Consider the following 18,196-nt stretch of genomic DNA (forward strand, 5'->3'; position numbering starts at 1 on the left):
ATCTGAATGCTCTTAAATTTAGTCATCATTCCTAATAACTTACCACCTACTGTCAACATTTACTCTGCTGTCATTTTGAAAGCATATATCCTTTAAATTTTCATAAAAATTTTTGGATACAGAGCACTGTGAATAGTTATGTGACCTCCCAGAGACAGGATTTCATATCTCAAAGTCACATCCTTTCCTTTCAGCAAACACAAAATTAATTAAAACAACATCTTCAGTACATTAAACTTCGAATGAATTAACTCTCTCTAGAATATTTTCTCTTACCTGTTCTAAAGGCATAGTATGAGGCACGACATGTTCACAGGATTTTTAATATTGAAAATCTACCTTTCACACTCTGTGGCACTCTGTATCAAACTCTGCATACGGTGTTCTGCGTCTTTTGTAGAGATGTGAACCACTTTGGAGGCATATTTGTTGGAGCTCTGGGAATCCAAATTTCAGTGGGAGTTGTTAAAACACTGAAGCTGCTGCCCTAGCATGACTAGGAGAGAGGTTTGTACTTAATTTTGGGACCTGTAATATGCTGTTGCTATCTCTGAGCATTGCAGAGTATTGGGTGATTCCTTGCACTATAAGAGTAGGCCTTTTTTATTTAGTAGACCCCTCCTTTCCCTCAATTGCCTCCCAAACTATCATCTCCCCTTCCTTCTGATAACTTTGTGGGTCATTTTTAGATGAATAATATCCAAACTTTTCTGAGCATAACATTCTCAATATAATAATTGTTCTACATATATTATAGATTCATTACTAAAAGCAGATATTACAACATACTAACATACTCAGAAATTAGGAATTAGAAAGAGAAATTTAAGATGTGTTAAATAATTTAAACTGTGATATACATTAATGGTACAATGAATAGTTTATGCTCACTAAATTATTAATAATAAATTTTTATTTAGGTATCCTGCTATTGAAACCAGATAGCCAATGGGTCAGGGCTACCTTTCACTATTTGAGCCAATTAAGCAGAGACAGGGTTGAATAATAGACGAGTGGTTATTCCAATGCTGGCAGTATGGGAGAGCAGCAGGTCATCCACAAAATCTGCTCTCTACCCCTGCCCCACATAAACTAGCTGCTTCTATGGGGTACAAGGACAAAGATTACATGGGGAAATGGGCAAAAGGAATAAGAATGGATATAATGGTTATAGGTTGTAGGCAATGTGGGCTGGGAGTTTGCAAAGGGCTGGGAGCATCCAGGGACTCCATTGTTTCCTTTCACAACAAAGTTATTGATCTTTCCATGATAATAGGCAGCTCCCTGAAGGGGAGGATGGACCTCATTTCCAGGTGAGCTCCCAGGCGCCCTACAACTCACAGCCAGATTATAATGTGCTTTCTTTGTCTTTTTTTTTAATTATTATTATTGATTTCAGAGAGGACGGGAGAGGAAAAGAGATAGAAACATTAATGAGGAGAGAGAATCATTGATTGGCTGCCTCTCGCATGACCCACACTGGGGATGGAGCAGTCAACCCTGGCAGGTGCCCTGTTAGGAAATTATGTAATCTCCCAGTTCATAGATCGATGTGCAACCACTGAACAATCCTGGCTGGCCTGAATATGCTTTCTTAAATCAGAACAAAACAAACACAGTTAACAGAGCATGATTAATATTTTTATTAATATTTCTTATAAACATTCTATTTCTGCCCCTAACATATGAGATTTTCAGAGATTATCTATATGGCACAAAACAGTTTCATAATCATTACACCTTTCATTATAAAATATTACAATAAAGTTTCATTTTACAAGGGGGTGTTGCTCTGGTGCACTTTGCATCACAGGCTTGAAAGTGCGTGGGTTTTTTTTTTTTTTTAATATATATTTTTTATTGATTTTCCACAGAGAGGAAGGAAGAGGGATAGAGAGCTAGAAACATCCATGAGAGAGAAACATCGACCAGCTGCCTCCTGCATACCCCCTGCTGGGGATGTGCTCGCAACTAATGTACATGCCCTTGACCAGAATCTAACCTGGGACCTTTCAGTCCACAGACAGATGCTCTATTCACTGAGCCAAACCGGTTTCAGCTCAAAGTGCATCTTAATAACTTGGCTACAAAGCATGTCATGAATAAGTTTTAAATTGGTTGACATCTCTGTCACTTAACTCCAAACCTTTTTAAAATTCCAAATTCACCACCTAACCCATGGATTTATGTGGATTTTTGTCATAGACATTAATTTTATTACAAATCATTACAGTGGATGAGAAAACATATGCAGTAAACTCTCAGACATCTCTTGTAGCAATATCTTTGCTGATATATTTCCCAGGACAAAGGAAACAAAGGGGAAAATAAACAGATGGGACTACATCAAACTAAAAAACTTCTCATAGCAAAGGAAATTATCCACAAAATGAAAAGGAAACCCAGTGTATGGGAGAAAATATTTGGCAATGATACATCTGATAAGGGGTTAATTTCCAAAACAACTTCTACAACTCAATACCAGGAAGACAAACAACCCAGTTAAAATATGGGCAAAGACCTGAATAGACACTTCTCCAAAGAGGACATACAGTTGGCCAATAAAGACACAAAAAATGTTCAATGTCATTAATCATCAGAGAGATGCAAATTAAAACCACGATGAATATAGCCTCACACTTGCCAGAATGACTACCATCAATAAAGTAGCCAATAATAAGTGCTGGTGAGGATGTGCAGAAAGGGAACCCTAGTGCACTGATGCAACCACTGTAGAAAACATTATAAAGTTTTCTCAAGAAATTAAAAATGGAGCAGCCTTTGACCCAGTAATCCTACTTTAGGGAATATAGCCTAAGAATCCTGAAACACCAATTTGAAAGAATATCTGCACTCCTATGTTCATGGCAGTGTTATTTACAACTAGAGGTCCAGTGCATAAAATTCTTGCACAGGGTGGGGAGGTAGGGAAAGGGAGAATTGGAAGGGCCCCTCAGCCTGACATGCTCCCTCTTGCAATCTAGAACCACTGGATTCTAACTGCTGGCCTGCCTGCCTTCCTGATAGACCTAACCCCTCTGCCTGCCTGCCTGATTGCCCTTAACCACTCACCTGCCTGCCTGATCACTCCTAACCACTCTGCCTGCCTGCTTGATGGCCCCTAATCACCTCTGCCTGCCTGTCTCATTACCCCTAACTACTCCCCTGCCTGCCTGTTCATCCCTAACTGCCTCTGCCTGCCCGCTGATCACCCCTAAATGCTTCTGCCTTGGCCCCCGCCACTGAGGCTTAGTCTGGGAGGACATCTAGAATGACGTCCGGAAAGTCATTTGGCTGTCAGGTCTAATTAGCATATTACACTTTTATTATTATAGGTAGCTAAGATCTGTCAACAGCCAAAGTGCACATAGTAGGTGAATGGATTAAAAAGTAAAACACCTGTATAATATAATGAACAACATAAACTGATGAACAAAAATAGAGCCAGAAACATAAAAATATTGAACAGACCATCCAACCTAAGAAGGAAGACAGGGGTGGGTGGTGCTAAGAAATCAACCAAAGGACCAGTATGCATGTATATGAGCATAACCAATGGACACAGACAGTAGGGAGGTGAGGGCATGTGCTGGGGGGAGGGGAGGGGGTTGGGAGCTGCTGGGGAGAGATCAATGGGGGAAAAAGGAGGCATATGTAATACTATAAACAATAAAGAATTTTAACAAAGGCTGTGGTATATTTAATGGAATATTATGGAGCTGTAAAAATCAAGGAATTATTACTCTTTTGACAGCATGGATGGACCTGGAGATTATTTTGCTAAGCGAAACAAGCCAGACTGAGAAAGACAAATACCTTATGATCTCACTTATATGTGGAATCTAATGAACAAAATAAACTTATATCAGAGGGGAGGGTTTGGGAGGGACTGGACAAAAGAAGGTGAAGAGATTACCCAAAGAACTTATATACATAGCCCATGAACACAGACAACAGTGTGGTGAAGGCAGGGGGATGTTAATTGGGAGTGGGCAAAGGGGGAGGGATTATCAACAATAAAAAACAATAATAAAATAAACAAACATTAAAAATAGGATGTATGGAACAGATGTATGACTTTTCACTGAATTTCAGCTTTATATAAAACTATATATTCTTACTCATTCAGGAGATATTTCTTTAATATAATTCTGCTCAAAGTTTGTATTCTAACAGTACATTCTTATAATTTGTATGATTATATTACAGGTAAATAATTATTGAGCTAAAAAAATAACACATATACACTCTTTGAATAATTATTAATCCTAATGGGTTAAATATGAAAAGAAAAAAACATCAATTGAACTATCAGCTATTAAAGTGTGTATACAATTTTGGACCATCCTTTATATACACATACATATATATTAAACCCCACACATACACTTTGGAATGAACTCTGCAACTGTCTTTCCTTTTCTAAAACAAGATTTTTCTCATTAGCTTATTTGTCTAAAAAATGATATAAAAGCGCCCCGCTAGCGTGGCTCAGTCGTTAAGCCTGGACCTATGAACCAGGAGATCCCAGTTTGATTCCTGGTCAGGGCATATGCTCAGGTTGTAGGCTCAATCACCAGTGTGGAGCATGCAGGCAATAGCCAATCAATGATTCTCTCTCATCATTGATGTTTCTATCTCTCTCTCCCTCTCCCTTCCTCTCTGAAATAAATAAAAAAATAAAATAAAAATGATATAAAAGTTAAATTTTCATTTCCAAATTATAGTTCAAGACAGGAAGAGCTATCAGTTTATAGGCAGTAAGACATGACACATTTGGCACAGGGTAGCTAACATAAGAGTAAATAATGACCTGTGATTTTATTTTTGTGTTTGTATGTTTATGTGTTTATTTTTATTTATTAAGGTATTATATGTGTACATATCTTTCCATTGCCCCCCATTCCCATACATGTCCTCCCTCCCACCACCAGTGTTTTTAGGCCATTGGTTTGGCTTATATGAATGTATAGGAGTCCTTCGGTTGATCTCTTATCCCATATCTCCCTATCCTCCCCTCTGTAATTTGACAGTCTGTTTGTTACTTTACTATCTCTATATCTATCTTTTTGTTCATCAGTTTATAATGTTCTTTATTATCCATAAATGAGTGAGGTCATGTGGTGTTTCTCTCTCATTGACTGGCTTATTTCACTCAGCATGATGTTCTCCAATTCCATCCAGGTTGCTGCAAATGATAAGAATTCCTTCTTTTTTATGGCAGCATAGTATTCCATAGTGTAGCTGTACCATAGTTTTTGAATCCAATCATCTGCTGATGGGCACCTAGGCTGTTTCCAAATCATAGCTATTGTAAATTGTGCTGCTATGAACATAGGGGTGCATATTTCCTTTCTGATTGGTGTTTCTGGTTTCTTAGAATATATTCCTAGGAGTGGGATTACTGGGTCAAATGGGAGTCCCATTTTCAGTTTTTTGAGGAAACTCCATACTGTTCTCCACAGTGGTTGCACCAGTCTGCATTCCCACCAGCAGTGCACAAGGGTTCCTTTTTCTCCGCAACCTCGCCAACACTTGTCGTTTGTTGATTTGTTGATGTTACTGCATTGTTGATACCACATTGTTGTTTTGATTTGCATCTCTCAGATGATTAGTGACTTTGAGCATGTTTTCATGTGCCTCTTGGCCTTCCTTTTGTCTTTTGTTTAGAAGATTCAAATTAGGTCCATTGCCCTTTTTTTTAAAAATATATATTTTATTGATTTTTTACAGAGAGGAGGAGAGAGGGATAGAGAGCTAGAAATGTCGATGAGAGAGAAACATCAACCAGATGCCTCTTGCACACCCACTACCGGGGATGTGCCCACAACCAAGGTACATGCCCTTGACTGGAATCGAACCCCGGACCTTTCAGTCCGCAGACCGACGCTCTACCACTGAGCCAAACCGGTTTTGGCCCATTGCCCATTTTTTAATTGGCTCATTTATCTTCCTTTTATTTAGTTGTATAAGCTGTCTGTAGATGTTGAAGATTAAACCTTTATCAATGATAGCATTTGCAAATATGTTCTCCCGTACAGTGGGCTTTCTTGTTGTTTTGTTGATGGTTTCTTTTGCTGTAAAAAAGCTTTTTATTTTGATGTAGTCCCATTTGCTTATTTTCTCTTTAGCTTCCATTGCTCTAGGGGCAGTATCAGTGAAGAAATTTTTTCGGCATATGTCTGAGATTTTGCTGCCTGTGGATGCCTCTAGTATTTTTATGGTTTTCCATCTTATTTTTAAGTCCTTGATTCATTTTGAGTTTATTTTTGTGAATGGTGTAAGTTGGTGATCTAGTTTCATTCTTTTGCATGTATCTGTCCAATTTTCCCAACACCATTTATTGAAGAGACTGTCTTAACTCCATTGTATGTTCATGCCTCCTTTGTCAAATATTAATTGAGCATAGTGATTTGGGTCGATATCCAGATTCTCTATTCTATTCTATTGATTTATATGTCTGTTCTTGTGCCAGTACCAGGCTGTTTTGAGAACAGTGGCTTTATAATACAGCTTGAAATCTGGTATTGAGATCACTCCTACTTTACTCTTCTTTCTCAGGATTGCTGTGGTTATCTGGGGTCTTTTTTTGTTCCAGATGAATTTTTGGAGAGTTCTTTCTAGGTCAGTGAAATATGCCATTGGAATTTTAATGGGGTGTGCATTGAACCTATAAATTGCTTTGGGAAGTATGGACATTTTAATGATGTTGATTCTACCAATCCATGAACATGGTATGTTCTTCCATCTGTTTACATCTTCCTCTATCTCTTTTTTCAATGTCATGTAGTTTTCTGCATATACCTAGGTCTTTTATCGCCTTATTCCTAGGTATCTTAGTTTTTTTTGCAGCAATGGTAAATGGGATTGCTTTTTTAGTCTCTGTTTCTGTAAGTTCACTATTGGTGTATAGAAATGCCATAGATTTCTTGGCGTTAATTTTGTATCCTGCTACATTGCCAAATTCATTTATTAAGCCAATTAGTTTTTTAATGGAGTCTTTTGGGTTTTTTAAATACAATATCATGTCGTCTGCAAATAAGGATAACTTTACTTCTTCTTTTCCAATTTGAATGCCTTTTATTTCCTCCTCTTGTCTAATTGCAATGGCTAGTACTTCCAGTACTATGTCAAACAGGAGTGGCGAGAGTGGGCATCTCTGTCTTGTTCCTGTTCTTAGAGGGAATGGTTTTAGTTTTTGCCCATTGAGTATGATGTGGGCTGTGGGTTTATCATATATAGCTTTTATTATGTTGAGGTATGATCCTTCTATTTCCACCTTGTTGAGAGTTTTTATCAGAAAAGGGTGTTAGATTTTATCAAATGCTTTTTCTGCATCAATTGATATGACTATATGATATTTATCTTTCAATTTGTTTATGTGATGTATCACATTTACTGATTTGCGAATATTGTACCATCCTTGCATTCCTGGAATAAATCCTACTTGGTCATGGTGCATGATCTTTCTGATGTACTGCTGGAACCGATTTGCTAGAATTTTGTTGAGGATTTTGGCATCTATGTTCATGAGGAATATTGGCCTGTAATTCTCTTTCATTGAGTTGTCTTTATCTGGTTTTGGTATTAGGGTGATGCTGGCTTCATAGAAGGAGTTTGGAAGTGTTCCTTTCTCTTGAATTTTTTGGAATAGTCTGAGGAAGATACATTTTAGTTCTTCCTTGGATGTTTGGTAAAACTCTCCCGTGAAGCTATCTGGCCCCGGGTTTTTGTTTGCTGGAAGATTTTTGATGACTGTTTCAATTTCTTCCCAAGTCACTGGTCTATTGAGATTTTTAGATTCTTCTTGATTGAGTTTTGGAAGGTTGTATTTTTCTAGGAATATGTCCATTTCCTCCAGGTTGTCCATTTTGTTGGAATAGAGTTGTTCATAGTATTTTGTAACAATCCTTTGTATTTCGATGGGGTCTGTTATTTCACTCTTTCATTTCTGATTTTGTTTATTTGGGTCCTCTCTCTTTGTTTCTTGGTTAGCCTGGCTAGAGGTTCATCAATCTTGTTTATCCTTTCAAAGAACCAGCACTTGGTTTTGTTAATCTTATGTATTATTTCTTTGGTCTCTATGTAATTTATCTCTGCTCTGATTTTTGTTATTTCCTTCCTTCTGCTTACACTGGGCTTTTCTTGTTGCTCTTTTTCTAACTCTTTGAGTTGTAGAGTGAGATAATTTGTTACCATTTTTTCTTGTTTTTTTTGCAATAGGCTTGTAGAGATATGAACTTCCCTCTCAAAATTATTTTGCTGTGTCCCACAGATTTTGGATTATTGTGTTTTCATTGTCATTTGCTGCCATGATGTTTTAAATTTCTTCCTTGATTTCTCTGGTAACCCAGTTCTTGTTCAATAACATGCTATTTAGTCTCCATGTGTTTGATTTCTTTGGATTATTTTTATTCTAGTTGATTTCCAATTTTATGCAACTATGATCTGAGAAGATGCTTGATATGATTTCTATCTTCTTGAATTTGAAGAGACTTTGCCTATGTCCCAACATATGGTCTATCTTTGAAAATGACCCATGTGTACTTGAGAAGAATGTATATTCTGTGGCTTTAGGTTAAATGTTATGAAGATGTCTATTAATTCCACCTGGTCTAGTGCATCATTTAGGACTGATATTTCTTTGCTAATTTTTTGTTTAGATAATTTGTCCAAAGGTGACAGTGGGGTATTCAAATCTCCTACTATGATTGCATTGCTATTAATCTCTCCCTTAATGTCCTCCAGCAGGTTTTTTTTTTTTTTTTAATGTATTTGGGTGATCCTGTATTGGGTGCATATATGTTTACCACGATTATTCTTCTTGTTGGATTGCTCCCTTTAGTATTATGAAGTGGCCTTCATTATTTGTTGTTATGTCCTTCACTTTGAGATCTAATTTGTCAGATATAAGTATTGCTATCCCAGCTTTTTTTTTCATTTCAATTCGCCTTGAAAATCTTTTTCCATCCCTTCACCCTCAGTCTGCCTACTTCTTTTTTTTCTAAAATGGGTTTCTTGTAGACAGAAGATATATGGGTATTGTTTTCTTATCCAATCTGTTACCCTATGTCTTTTGATTGGAGCATTTAAACCATTTACATTTAAAGTTATTATTAATAGGTACTTATTTGATGCCATTTTTATCCTATAACCCTGTGTTCCTTCTTCTCTTCCTATTTCTTTATTTTTACAGCAGACTCTTTAGCATTTCTTGCATTGCTGGTTTGGTGGTGATAAATTCCCTTAGTCCTTTTTTGTCTGTGAAGCTCCTGATTTCACCTTCAATTTTGATTGATAGCCTTGCTGGGTACAGTATTCTTGAATTCAGACCCTTCCTTTGCATGACTTTGTATATTTCATCCTATTCCCTACTGGCCTGATGAGTTTCTGTTGAGAAATCAGTTGCTAGTCTGATGGGGGTTCCTTTATATGTAACATTCTGTCTCTCTCTGGCTGCTTTTAAGATTCTTACTTTGTCATTGTTGTTTGCCAATTTAATTATAATGTGTCTTGGCATTGGTCTTTTGGCATTCATTTTGCTTGGGACTCTGCGAGCATCTTGGATTTCTGTGGGTTTTTTTCTTCTCTATCTCAGGAAAGTTTTCTGTCATTATTTCTTAAAATACGTTTTTCATGTCTTCCTCAGTTTCCTTTCCTTCTGGAACCCCTATTATTCTAATATTGTTTTGTTTTGTATTGCTCCAATGCTCCTGTAGGTTCTCCGCCTGTTTTTAATTTTTTTTTTTCTAGAAGCTGCTCTAATTGGTTTTTTTTTTCCATCTTGTCTTCTAGCTCACTGATGTGGTCCTCTGCTTCTTCTAGTCTACTCTTGATGCTTTCTATTGAGTTCTTCATAGTAGCGATGTCATTTTTCATTTGTTCTTGGTTTATCTTCATTTCCTCTTCATTCTTCTTCATTTCCTCTTGGTTCTTCTTCATTTCCTCTTAGTTCTTACTCATATTGTCAAATTTGTCTTCCTTTCTTTTTAGCCATCTTATGATCATTACTCTGAATTCTTGCTCTGGTAGGTTGCTTGCCTCTAACTTGTTTACTTCCTTTTCTGGTGATGCCTGCTTTTCTTTCATATGCAGGCTATTTCTTTGTCTCCCCATGGTCTCTCTTTTCAGGTTGTCTGGTTCTCTTTCTCCTGTGTTGATTTAAAGGCACAAAATACAACACTATCAGGTACAACACAAAAGGTACTGAACAGGAATGTATTTGTGATTTTAATAACCTCTAATAAAGGTGACCACTAGAGAAAGGCAAATTAGGGGATATGAGAGAAAGAATAGAAGTAAAAAAAAAAGTAGGGGGATAAATAAGGAGATAGAGAAAAGAAGAAAAAAGTAGTGTCAAAATGAAATTGGGAAAAAGGGAAAAAGGGAAAGAGAGAGAGAGAGAGAGAGAGAGAGAGAGAGAGAGAGAGAGAGAAGCAGACTATGAGAGAAAAGGGGAACAAACTACATATGTATATATATTTATCAGGAATATATATATATATATATATATATATATATATATATATATATATTTGGAGAAAATTCCAAAAGAACAACTATAATCCCAGAAAACACCAGCAACAATACTGCAAACGACAAGAAAAGGACAGAGAGAAAAACATTTTTTTTCAATAGTTAATATAGCGAAGAGAGTAGTATTTATTTACTTGGATCAGGGGGTTGGAAATTAGGTATATAAGTAGGGTGAAAATTTTAGCAGGGGGTATACAGAAAGAATAGGGAAAAACTAAACTAGGAATGGGTTAAGATAAACAGGAAACGAAAAGGGGAAAGGTTAGTAAGAGAGTGAGGCTGTAAAGGTCAAGTTGAGATAGGATTGAACGATGCTATAGTAGAATTGAAAATAGAATGAAGAAGACTAATCCCAATATAAAATAAAGAGAAAACAAAATGGTAATTAAACAAAGAAATAAAGAAGAAGGAAACAAAAAATGCAAAATAGCAGTAGTAATAATGATGATTGAAACTAAAAATGTAATAATTGAAAAAGTAAAATCAAGTGAGGAAAAAAGAAAAAAATTTGTTTCTTAAGTAAAAGATGTAAAAAATGAAAATAAAATAAAAGGTGTAAAAAAAGAAAATATAATAAAAAATAGAAAAATTAGCATAAAAATGTGCAATAGTGGTCATTCACTTCCTCTGTTATTCTATCTGGCACGCCTGTTTCTTGGTCCAGACAGTATTGAAGCTCTCTGTGTTCCACTGCACCTCAGTTTTGTAAGCTAGTCCTTAATTTTAAATAGGCTATTTCTCAGTTATTTGTCTTCATTTATTTTTGATTAATTAAAAGTAATAAAAAAAGTCAGTTTGTAATTCAGCCCCTAGGTGGCAGTGTTTCTGGATTGACTTCCCGTCTTTTTGGCTGCTCTAGCCGTCTTTCTCTATGGCTCTATGTTTTGTTGAGAAAAGATGCCTGGGTGCCGGCTCCCAGATTGACTCGGTTCCCAGATTGTTTCTTCTCGCTCTGATTCCCTGTTTCCAGGAAGGCAATTTCCCCCTGCAGTCTCCCAGGATATGCCAAACTGGGCAGTCCTTCCCTAGTACTCAGAAGCAAGGGAGTGAAGGGGACCAGGTGCAGGAAGGGTCTGCACCAAGGTGTCCAGATGTTCCGCTGTTGGTGGGACAGTTCCGATTCTTAGCAATTTGTCACGCGTCCCTTGGTGTTTTAAAAAAGTCCTGATTTTTGGGAAGATCACGCCAAACCCAGAACTGGATCTTGCAGTGCACGATTCTCTCTGCAGCCGCTGCCTCTTTCTGAGCCACTCTGGCCACACAGCCGCTGCAGCTGCCACCACCACCTCTGCAGCGGGGACCCAGATCCCTCATGTTATCCCAGGCAAACTCTGACCTTTCCGTGGGTGATTGAAGAACTCCTTTGAATCCATGTGTTTGCACTGATTGGGGCATCACAGCTATTCGATGGTCTCCACTGTTGTGGGTTTTTCAGACCTCAGATAAGATCCTCTTTTCTTTGTAAGATGGAGTAGTTTTCCCTCTGAGCCTGTAGCTCCGGGAGAGGTCTCTGCTATAGTGTGGGCTGTTTGGTCAGGAAATCCTGTCCAGCAGATCTTTACCTTCTCTTAGAGTTCTGCTACCCCTTAGCTTGCCAACTAACACTCCCCGAGCGACACACAGGCGCTCCTTCTATCTGCTCTGGGACTAGGCTCAGAACAGGTCCAGCTGTTCAACTACCATTTTGTCTCTCCCCTGTGAATTTTTGTCCTACTTTTAAAAGCCTGAGAAGAGAAGAAAACAGACAAATACAACACTATTTCAGGATCCCATTGATTTAAGAAGTATATTTTTTCTTTTGGATGCATTATGATTAATCATTTTATTTAAAAAATGAATACATGACAATGATAATAAATTACACAAGTTAATTTTTATATGGGAAAATATTTTATGGCTAAATATTTTATGGTAAAAACTGAAGTTATAATGTTAATATTTATTATGCATTAGATTATAAAATTAATTATTTTCACTCACAGTAGACTTTATTTTTATTTTCACCCACAGTGAAACAAACACTATATTTTACTGATTTTATTTCTCCCTTTGGGAATCATCTTATTAGGAAATGTATTTGAATATCACAGATTGAAATTATTTGCTGAGTTTTAAAAAATGTCCTGAGAAAACATTTGGATCTGGAAAAGAGAATCACAAACAAATTATATTTTACATTAATTAAATTAATGGTCAAGAAATGAAAGCATTGTTCCTTAACATTGATTATAAAACATCAATTATTTGGGGCAATGTCTTCAATCAGGGAAAACAAACTCCTAGGTACTTCTGATTTCCTTTATGACTGCAATTCCACAAATAGGCTTAAACACTAAATTAAGATAGAACTCTGCATTATCAAGATATGTTAATCAAGAGTTCACTTGCTTACTACTGTGATAATATTATGTTTTGATTTTATAGAGTTTGGACATAGTCTATTTTTATGATCATTCACACCCATATATCTGAATATATGGGTGTGAATGATCATAAAAATAGACATTTAAAGAGCTCAAAAGGAAATAAACATCTGCTTTAGGGCAATTTAGTTTTTATTAATGTAAAATGATTATTTACTTTATATACTTTGGACACAGCCATTTTATCCTCAAAAATATAACTAATACTATTTATACAATTATTTATTCAATTAACAAATGTTTGTCAAGGACCTACTATATTTCAGATTCTGTCATCTCACAGGCACTCACGCTCAGCACCCAGAATACCCATACACTTTCCAAAGGACGTGAGCATTTTAAAAATCTGAGATTTCATATTTTATTTGAACAGATGCACTAAATATTGGATTCAAGATTTAAATATATCAGTCATTTGCTGTGTTGTCATAAATAATACTGTCTTGGATAAATTTCTTAACTTTGTGTCTTTGTATTCTTATTATAAAACTGCCTCTCTTTTCTCATAGAGTTTGATTTTCTGTTGAAATGATTTTCTGTTGAAAGTAGCTAGCACTCCTTGATTTGCAGCTTCATAGGAGACAATAGCCAGGCCCGTGTTGGGTCAGAACCATGTTTCCCAACTAGTATGACAATAATGTCACTGGAGCTCTCAGGACAGGATTCATAAAATTGACTATGCAATGAAAGCTGTCAAACAAGTTTCAGCCACAGTTGGTCTGAAATAAAAAAATCCATGCAGTATTGGTTTCATTGAAGAGAGCTCAGTCAGAGTTTGCAGCTCCAAAAATTTCTCCAATGTGACAGCCATATTGGTATCTCAATTGCAGAACTTACTGCTGATGATAGACTGTTATGTAATTTTATGTGCCAGGAATGTTTGGATTCCAGTTTTGTATTTGACAGACCTATGTCTCATTTTGTATCTTGTGAAGCAAGACCCAGATACCAACACAAAGATATGGCTGGAAACGATATGGTGTTGAACTAATTATTGATGGTTATGATTATATGGGCCCTCCTACTTTCTAAACCTGTCCATCAGCTAACTATTTTGACTGCAGAACTATGTCCATTGGAGCCCATTCTCAATCAGCTCTTCTTACTTGGAGAGACATGTGCTTGAGTTTATGGAGTGCAATTTGAATGGTCTGCATACTTAGAGAGACATTTCCTGCAGAACAGGACCTAACTACAAAGAACGTTTCCATTGGAATTGTTGATAAAGATTTGGAGTTTGTAATTTATGAGGATGATAATATGTCTCCATTCCTGGAAGGTCTTTAAGAAAAGCTATAGAGAAAGGCACAGCTCGTTCATCCAGCTGGTGAACCTGTAGAAAAGGCCAAAGAACCAATGGAACATTAATTGATAATTCCCCCATCTATAATGTGTATTATCAAATGTGTAAGAATGCGGAAACATGTACTGATGACTATAATCTATACTTTGAACCAAAAGATGTAGTGTGGAATGGTATGCTTTAGAAATCAGTCCAAATGTGTGGTTTGGAATTTCAAGCAGCTTCATTAAAACCATATAATGGGAATTTTTCTTTTTTTGGGGGGGAAGGGTATATATAATCATTTTCTAGAAAATGTAGTTATCTGTACTAATGTTTTTATATGAAGAACATTTGTGGTTTTAAAGACGACCATGGAATAAAAGAAAAGAAATGAAAGTAGCCTTTGAAAAGGATAAGAAAAAAAGCAATTTAAAATTGCTAATATGGTTAACAATTTCTGAGTATTTTTATATACCTATATAGAAGCAATGTTTTTTTAAATATGTATGTTTTCTTCAGAATTTCTAGAGAATATTTATTTCTATTTCTATTTCAACACATATTTCACTTAACCCGTAGAGTTTATAGTTATATATGTTTCTATATATCTTACATTTCCTAAGAATAATGGTTTTATATTACAGGCTTTTGTCTTCTTTTACTCCAGAATGTTGCATAATTTTTACAAAATTCCTAAGTATTACTTTTATCATATATCATTGATTAGTGGGAAATGTTCAACATCAATATTAATTTATAGTGAAAAACCAACTGGGTTATGTATTTATGATTTATTGCCTGAATTCTGCTGAAATTTGATCCTCAATGCCTCATGAGTTGGTAGTATTGTTAATAAAGTACTGATTGAGAATTCAAATATAGACTTCTCTGATTCTGTAGGCACGTCAATATAGATGAAATCACATGAGTAATAGTTGCCTTATTATGAATTAAAATTTTAAATTATCTCTTTTATATTGAGATATTTATCTGACTCACTAACAACAGTGGTGGTATATCCATAAGTGTTTTGATCTGCTCTTGTTTCTGTAATATCTCTCAAAATGTTTTCTAAGTCTCAATGAAAAATTTACAAGTTACCTTTCCAAGTATGAAAAAAGAAAACATCTGTGAAATATCTCTTTCCTAATCATTACCACATTGATCAGAGAATATATAAAAACCTCCTTCATTTGTTCAATACAAATTTATTTTATTTTAGACATTTAAAAAAGTGTTGGAAATGTAAAAATAATAAAGACAAAACTCCAGTTTTCAATGAATTTACATAACATTATTGGCTACTGACTTCATCACCTAAATTAGTTACTAAAATTGCTTCTATAATCCACTGAATATAAAAAACTAAAGCAATGAAAATAAGTTATAGTACATTTGTATTTTGCATTCATATTTTATTTGTGTCTACTTTGTCATAAACTTGACTGTTAATTTAATTTTATTATCCTTGATTATAAAATCTTAGTAAGCAGTACACAAGCTTATGAATTAGTCCTACTATAACTCTGAGGACAATCAATTCAATGAGGAATTTTTTTTATGATAATGGTGACAGAATATAAACTATGTTCAATAATTCATACAGGGGAAATATCATCGCTCATTTTTAAACACTTTCTGACATCCTTCACAAATTATTTATAGACCATGCTGTTGTTTCACTAAAGCAAATCAACCAGTTTCGAATATCACCATCTGTATATTCTGTCATAAAAAAAAACTTTAATAAATAAATAATTGTAAAGCTCTGTTATGAGCTAGGCAACAAACTAGATATATTCATATCTATTGTAATTTGTAGTCTCCAAAAGAGCACCGAGGGGTAAGGCATCATTCAGTGAATACTATAGATAAGGAAATTATGGTTCCAATTATCTCAGTAATTTGTCTAGATTCAATTGGCTTGTAACTCACAGATGGGTATTGGAACCCATTCTATTAGGCAATTGATCTGTCAATTATATTGCTAGATGGTTGTTGGCAGTATGGAGAAGTGACGAAACTAACTAATATGTCCCATTAGTTTATTGTTCAGCAGTCATATAAATTTGATACACCCTAATTCATTTAACTGATACCCTTTAAATATTTTGTGGGAATAAAAAAATGTATATAAATTCTGTATTCAATTCATCTAGTTTTATTCAGACATCTAGTTTTTAAAAGGTTAAAAATCAAGAAGAAAAAACTGTGGCAAGGCAAAGAAAAAGTAGTGAGAATTTGGAAAGGATAGTTTGTACCACTGTGTAATAGCAAACTGAATAGAAAGAAAGAATAGAATAAAATTTGATCAAATGAATGGATCAAATGAAAGATCAAATGGATAGAATGAAAGAACACCCTAATAAAAACAAGAAACATATTTTCTTTGGGGAAGAAAAGGAAACAGGAGATAGGAAAATTTAACATGCAAGGAGTTTTCTTGAGTTTAATGTAATTGTAAAGCCATAAATAGAAGAATTATGAAAGAAAACTGAACAACTAGTCTATCGTCTCCTAACTCATTAATACAAAATGAATTATTTTAATAATTCTTGGTATTATTAAATACACATTTTTTTGCTTTCAGAACTCACTTCAAATTCTTAGGTCCTTTATTTTTTCCAAGAAAGTCCATTCCTACCCCACAGCTTCCGCATGGCTGACTTGACCTCTTTGTTCCGAAGTGTGTAGATGAGGGGATTCAGCATAGGGGTAATAACATTGTAGAGCACAGACACCACTTTGTCCACAGAAAAGATGGAGAAGGGACGAGCATAAATGAAAATACAGGGTCCGAAAAAGAGTGTTACCACCATGAGGTGGGAGGCACAGGTGGAGAGTGCCTTTTTCCTTCCCTCCTTGGAGCGAATCTTGACAAGGATAATGGTGTAGGAAGAAATCAGCACCACAAACGAGCTGGTAGAGATCAACCCACTGTTAGATACCATTAGTAATTCAATGACAAATGTGTCTGCACAGGCAAGTTTGATGACAGGGGGAACATCACAAAAGAAGTTGTCTACCTTGTTTGGTCCACAAAAGGGCAGATGGATAGTAAGAATTGTCTGGACAGTAGAGTGCACAAACCCTCCCATCCAGCAGGCAGCTACCAACACACAGCATAATCTTCGACTCATGATTGTGGTATAGTGCAGGGGGCGACAAATTGCAACATAGCGATCATAGGCCATGACTGTGAGCAGGAACATCTCAGCTGCCCCTACAAAATGCAGGAAAAAGAGTTGTGCAATGCATTGGTCATAGGGAATGAGCTTTTTATTGTCAAGAAAGTCAGCCAGAAGCTTAGGAGTAGTTACCGTTGAATAGCAAAGGTCTAGGAAAGAGAGGTTGCCAAGAAGAAAATACATGGGTGATGAATTTAAATTGTTATCAGAGGCCACTGTGACCATGATGAGGACATTGCCTATCCATGTGGACACATAGAAGAAGAGAAATAGTACAAATAGCGCTGCCTCAATAGATGGTTTCTGTGAGAAGCCTGCCAGGGCAAATTCTCTCACCACTTCTGTTTGGTTTTCATCCATTTGACCTGGCCCCACCTAGATGCAAGAAATTAAACAAGGGACATCAGTAATAAAAACGGATGAGATGTTTTACACAAAATACAAGAAACTTTTCATTTTCAAGAGATAGTTTTCCCTAGAGTATTTTGTTTAGCTTGAAGAAATTCTTCTCTCCCTTAGCTAATATAAAAATATATTCTCCAACCAGCTCCAACTTTGAGACAGACAAGATTATTTTAGACTAGAGCATGAAGTTGCCTGGTCCCAGGCATTTACCTTCAGCTTGATGAATCTCTCTTCCATAATTTGCTACTTTACTTCTCTTTTTTTACATTGTCTCTAAATATATGTTACATTTTGCAAAGATAGTAATATATACATATGTACATATGTATATACTAAAAGCCTGGTGCATGGAATTTGTG

At 35.8% G+C, this 18,196-nt stretch overlaps 1 protein-coding gene and 1 pseudogene across 2 annotated transcripts; one reads left to right on the plus strand and one right to left on the minus strand.

The window, feature by feature from the left end:
• The first annotated feature begins 1,296 nt into the window (after positions 1 to 1,296).
• Positions 1,297 to 14,327, plus strand: LOC311620431 (proteasome subunit alpha type-1-like; annotated as a pseudogene). Its single transcript has 2 exons — positions 1,297 to 1,313; positions 13,609 to 14,327. The product of its transcript is annotated as a proteasome subunit alpha type-1-like (transcript).
• A 2,532-nt stretch (positions 14,328 to 16,859) lies between these two features.
• On the minus strand, positions 16,860 to 17,792 carry LOC311610734 (olfactory receptor 4Q2; the record flags this gene model as incomplete). Its single annotated transcript, XM_084862280.1, has 1 exon — positions 16,860 to 17,792. The coding sequence occupies one exon, from the start codon at positions 17,790 to 17,792 to the stop codon at positions 16,860 to 16,862; it is 933 nt and encodes a 310-aa protein (XP_084718406.1).
• Between the last annotated feature and the right edge of the window lie 404 nt (positions 17,793 to 18,196).

The sequence above is a fragment of the Pipistrellus hanaki genome, assembly GCF_964339955.1.
Source record: "Pipistrellus hanaki genome assembly, chromosome: 1".
Classification (NCBI taxonomy): Eukaryota; Metazoa; Chordata; class Mammalia; order Chiroptera; family Vespertilionidae; genus Pipistrellus; species Pipistrellus hanaki.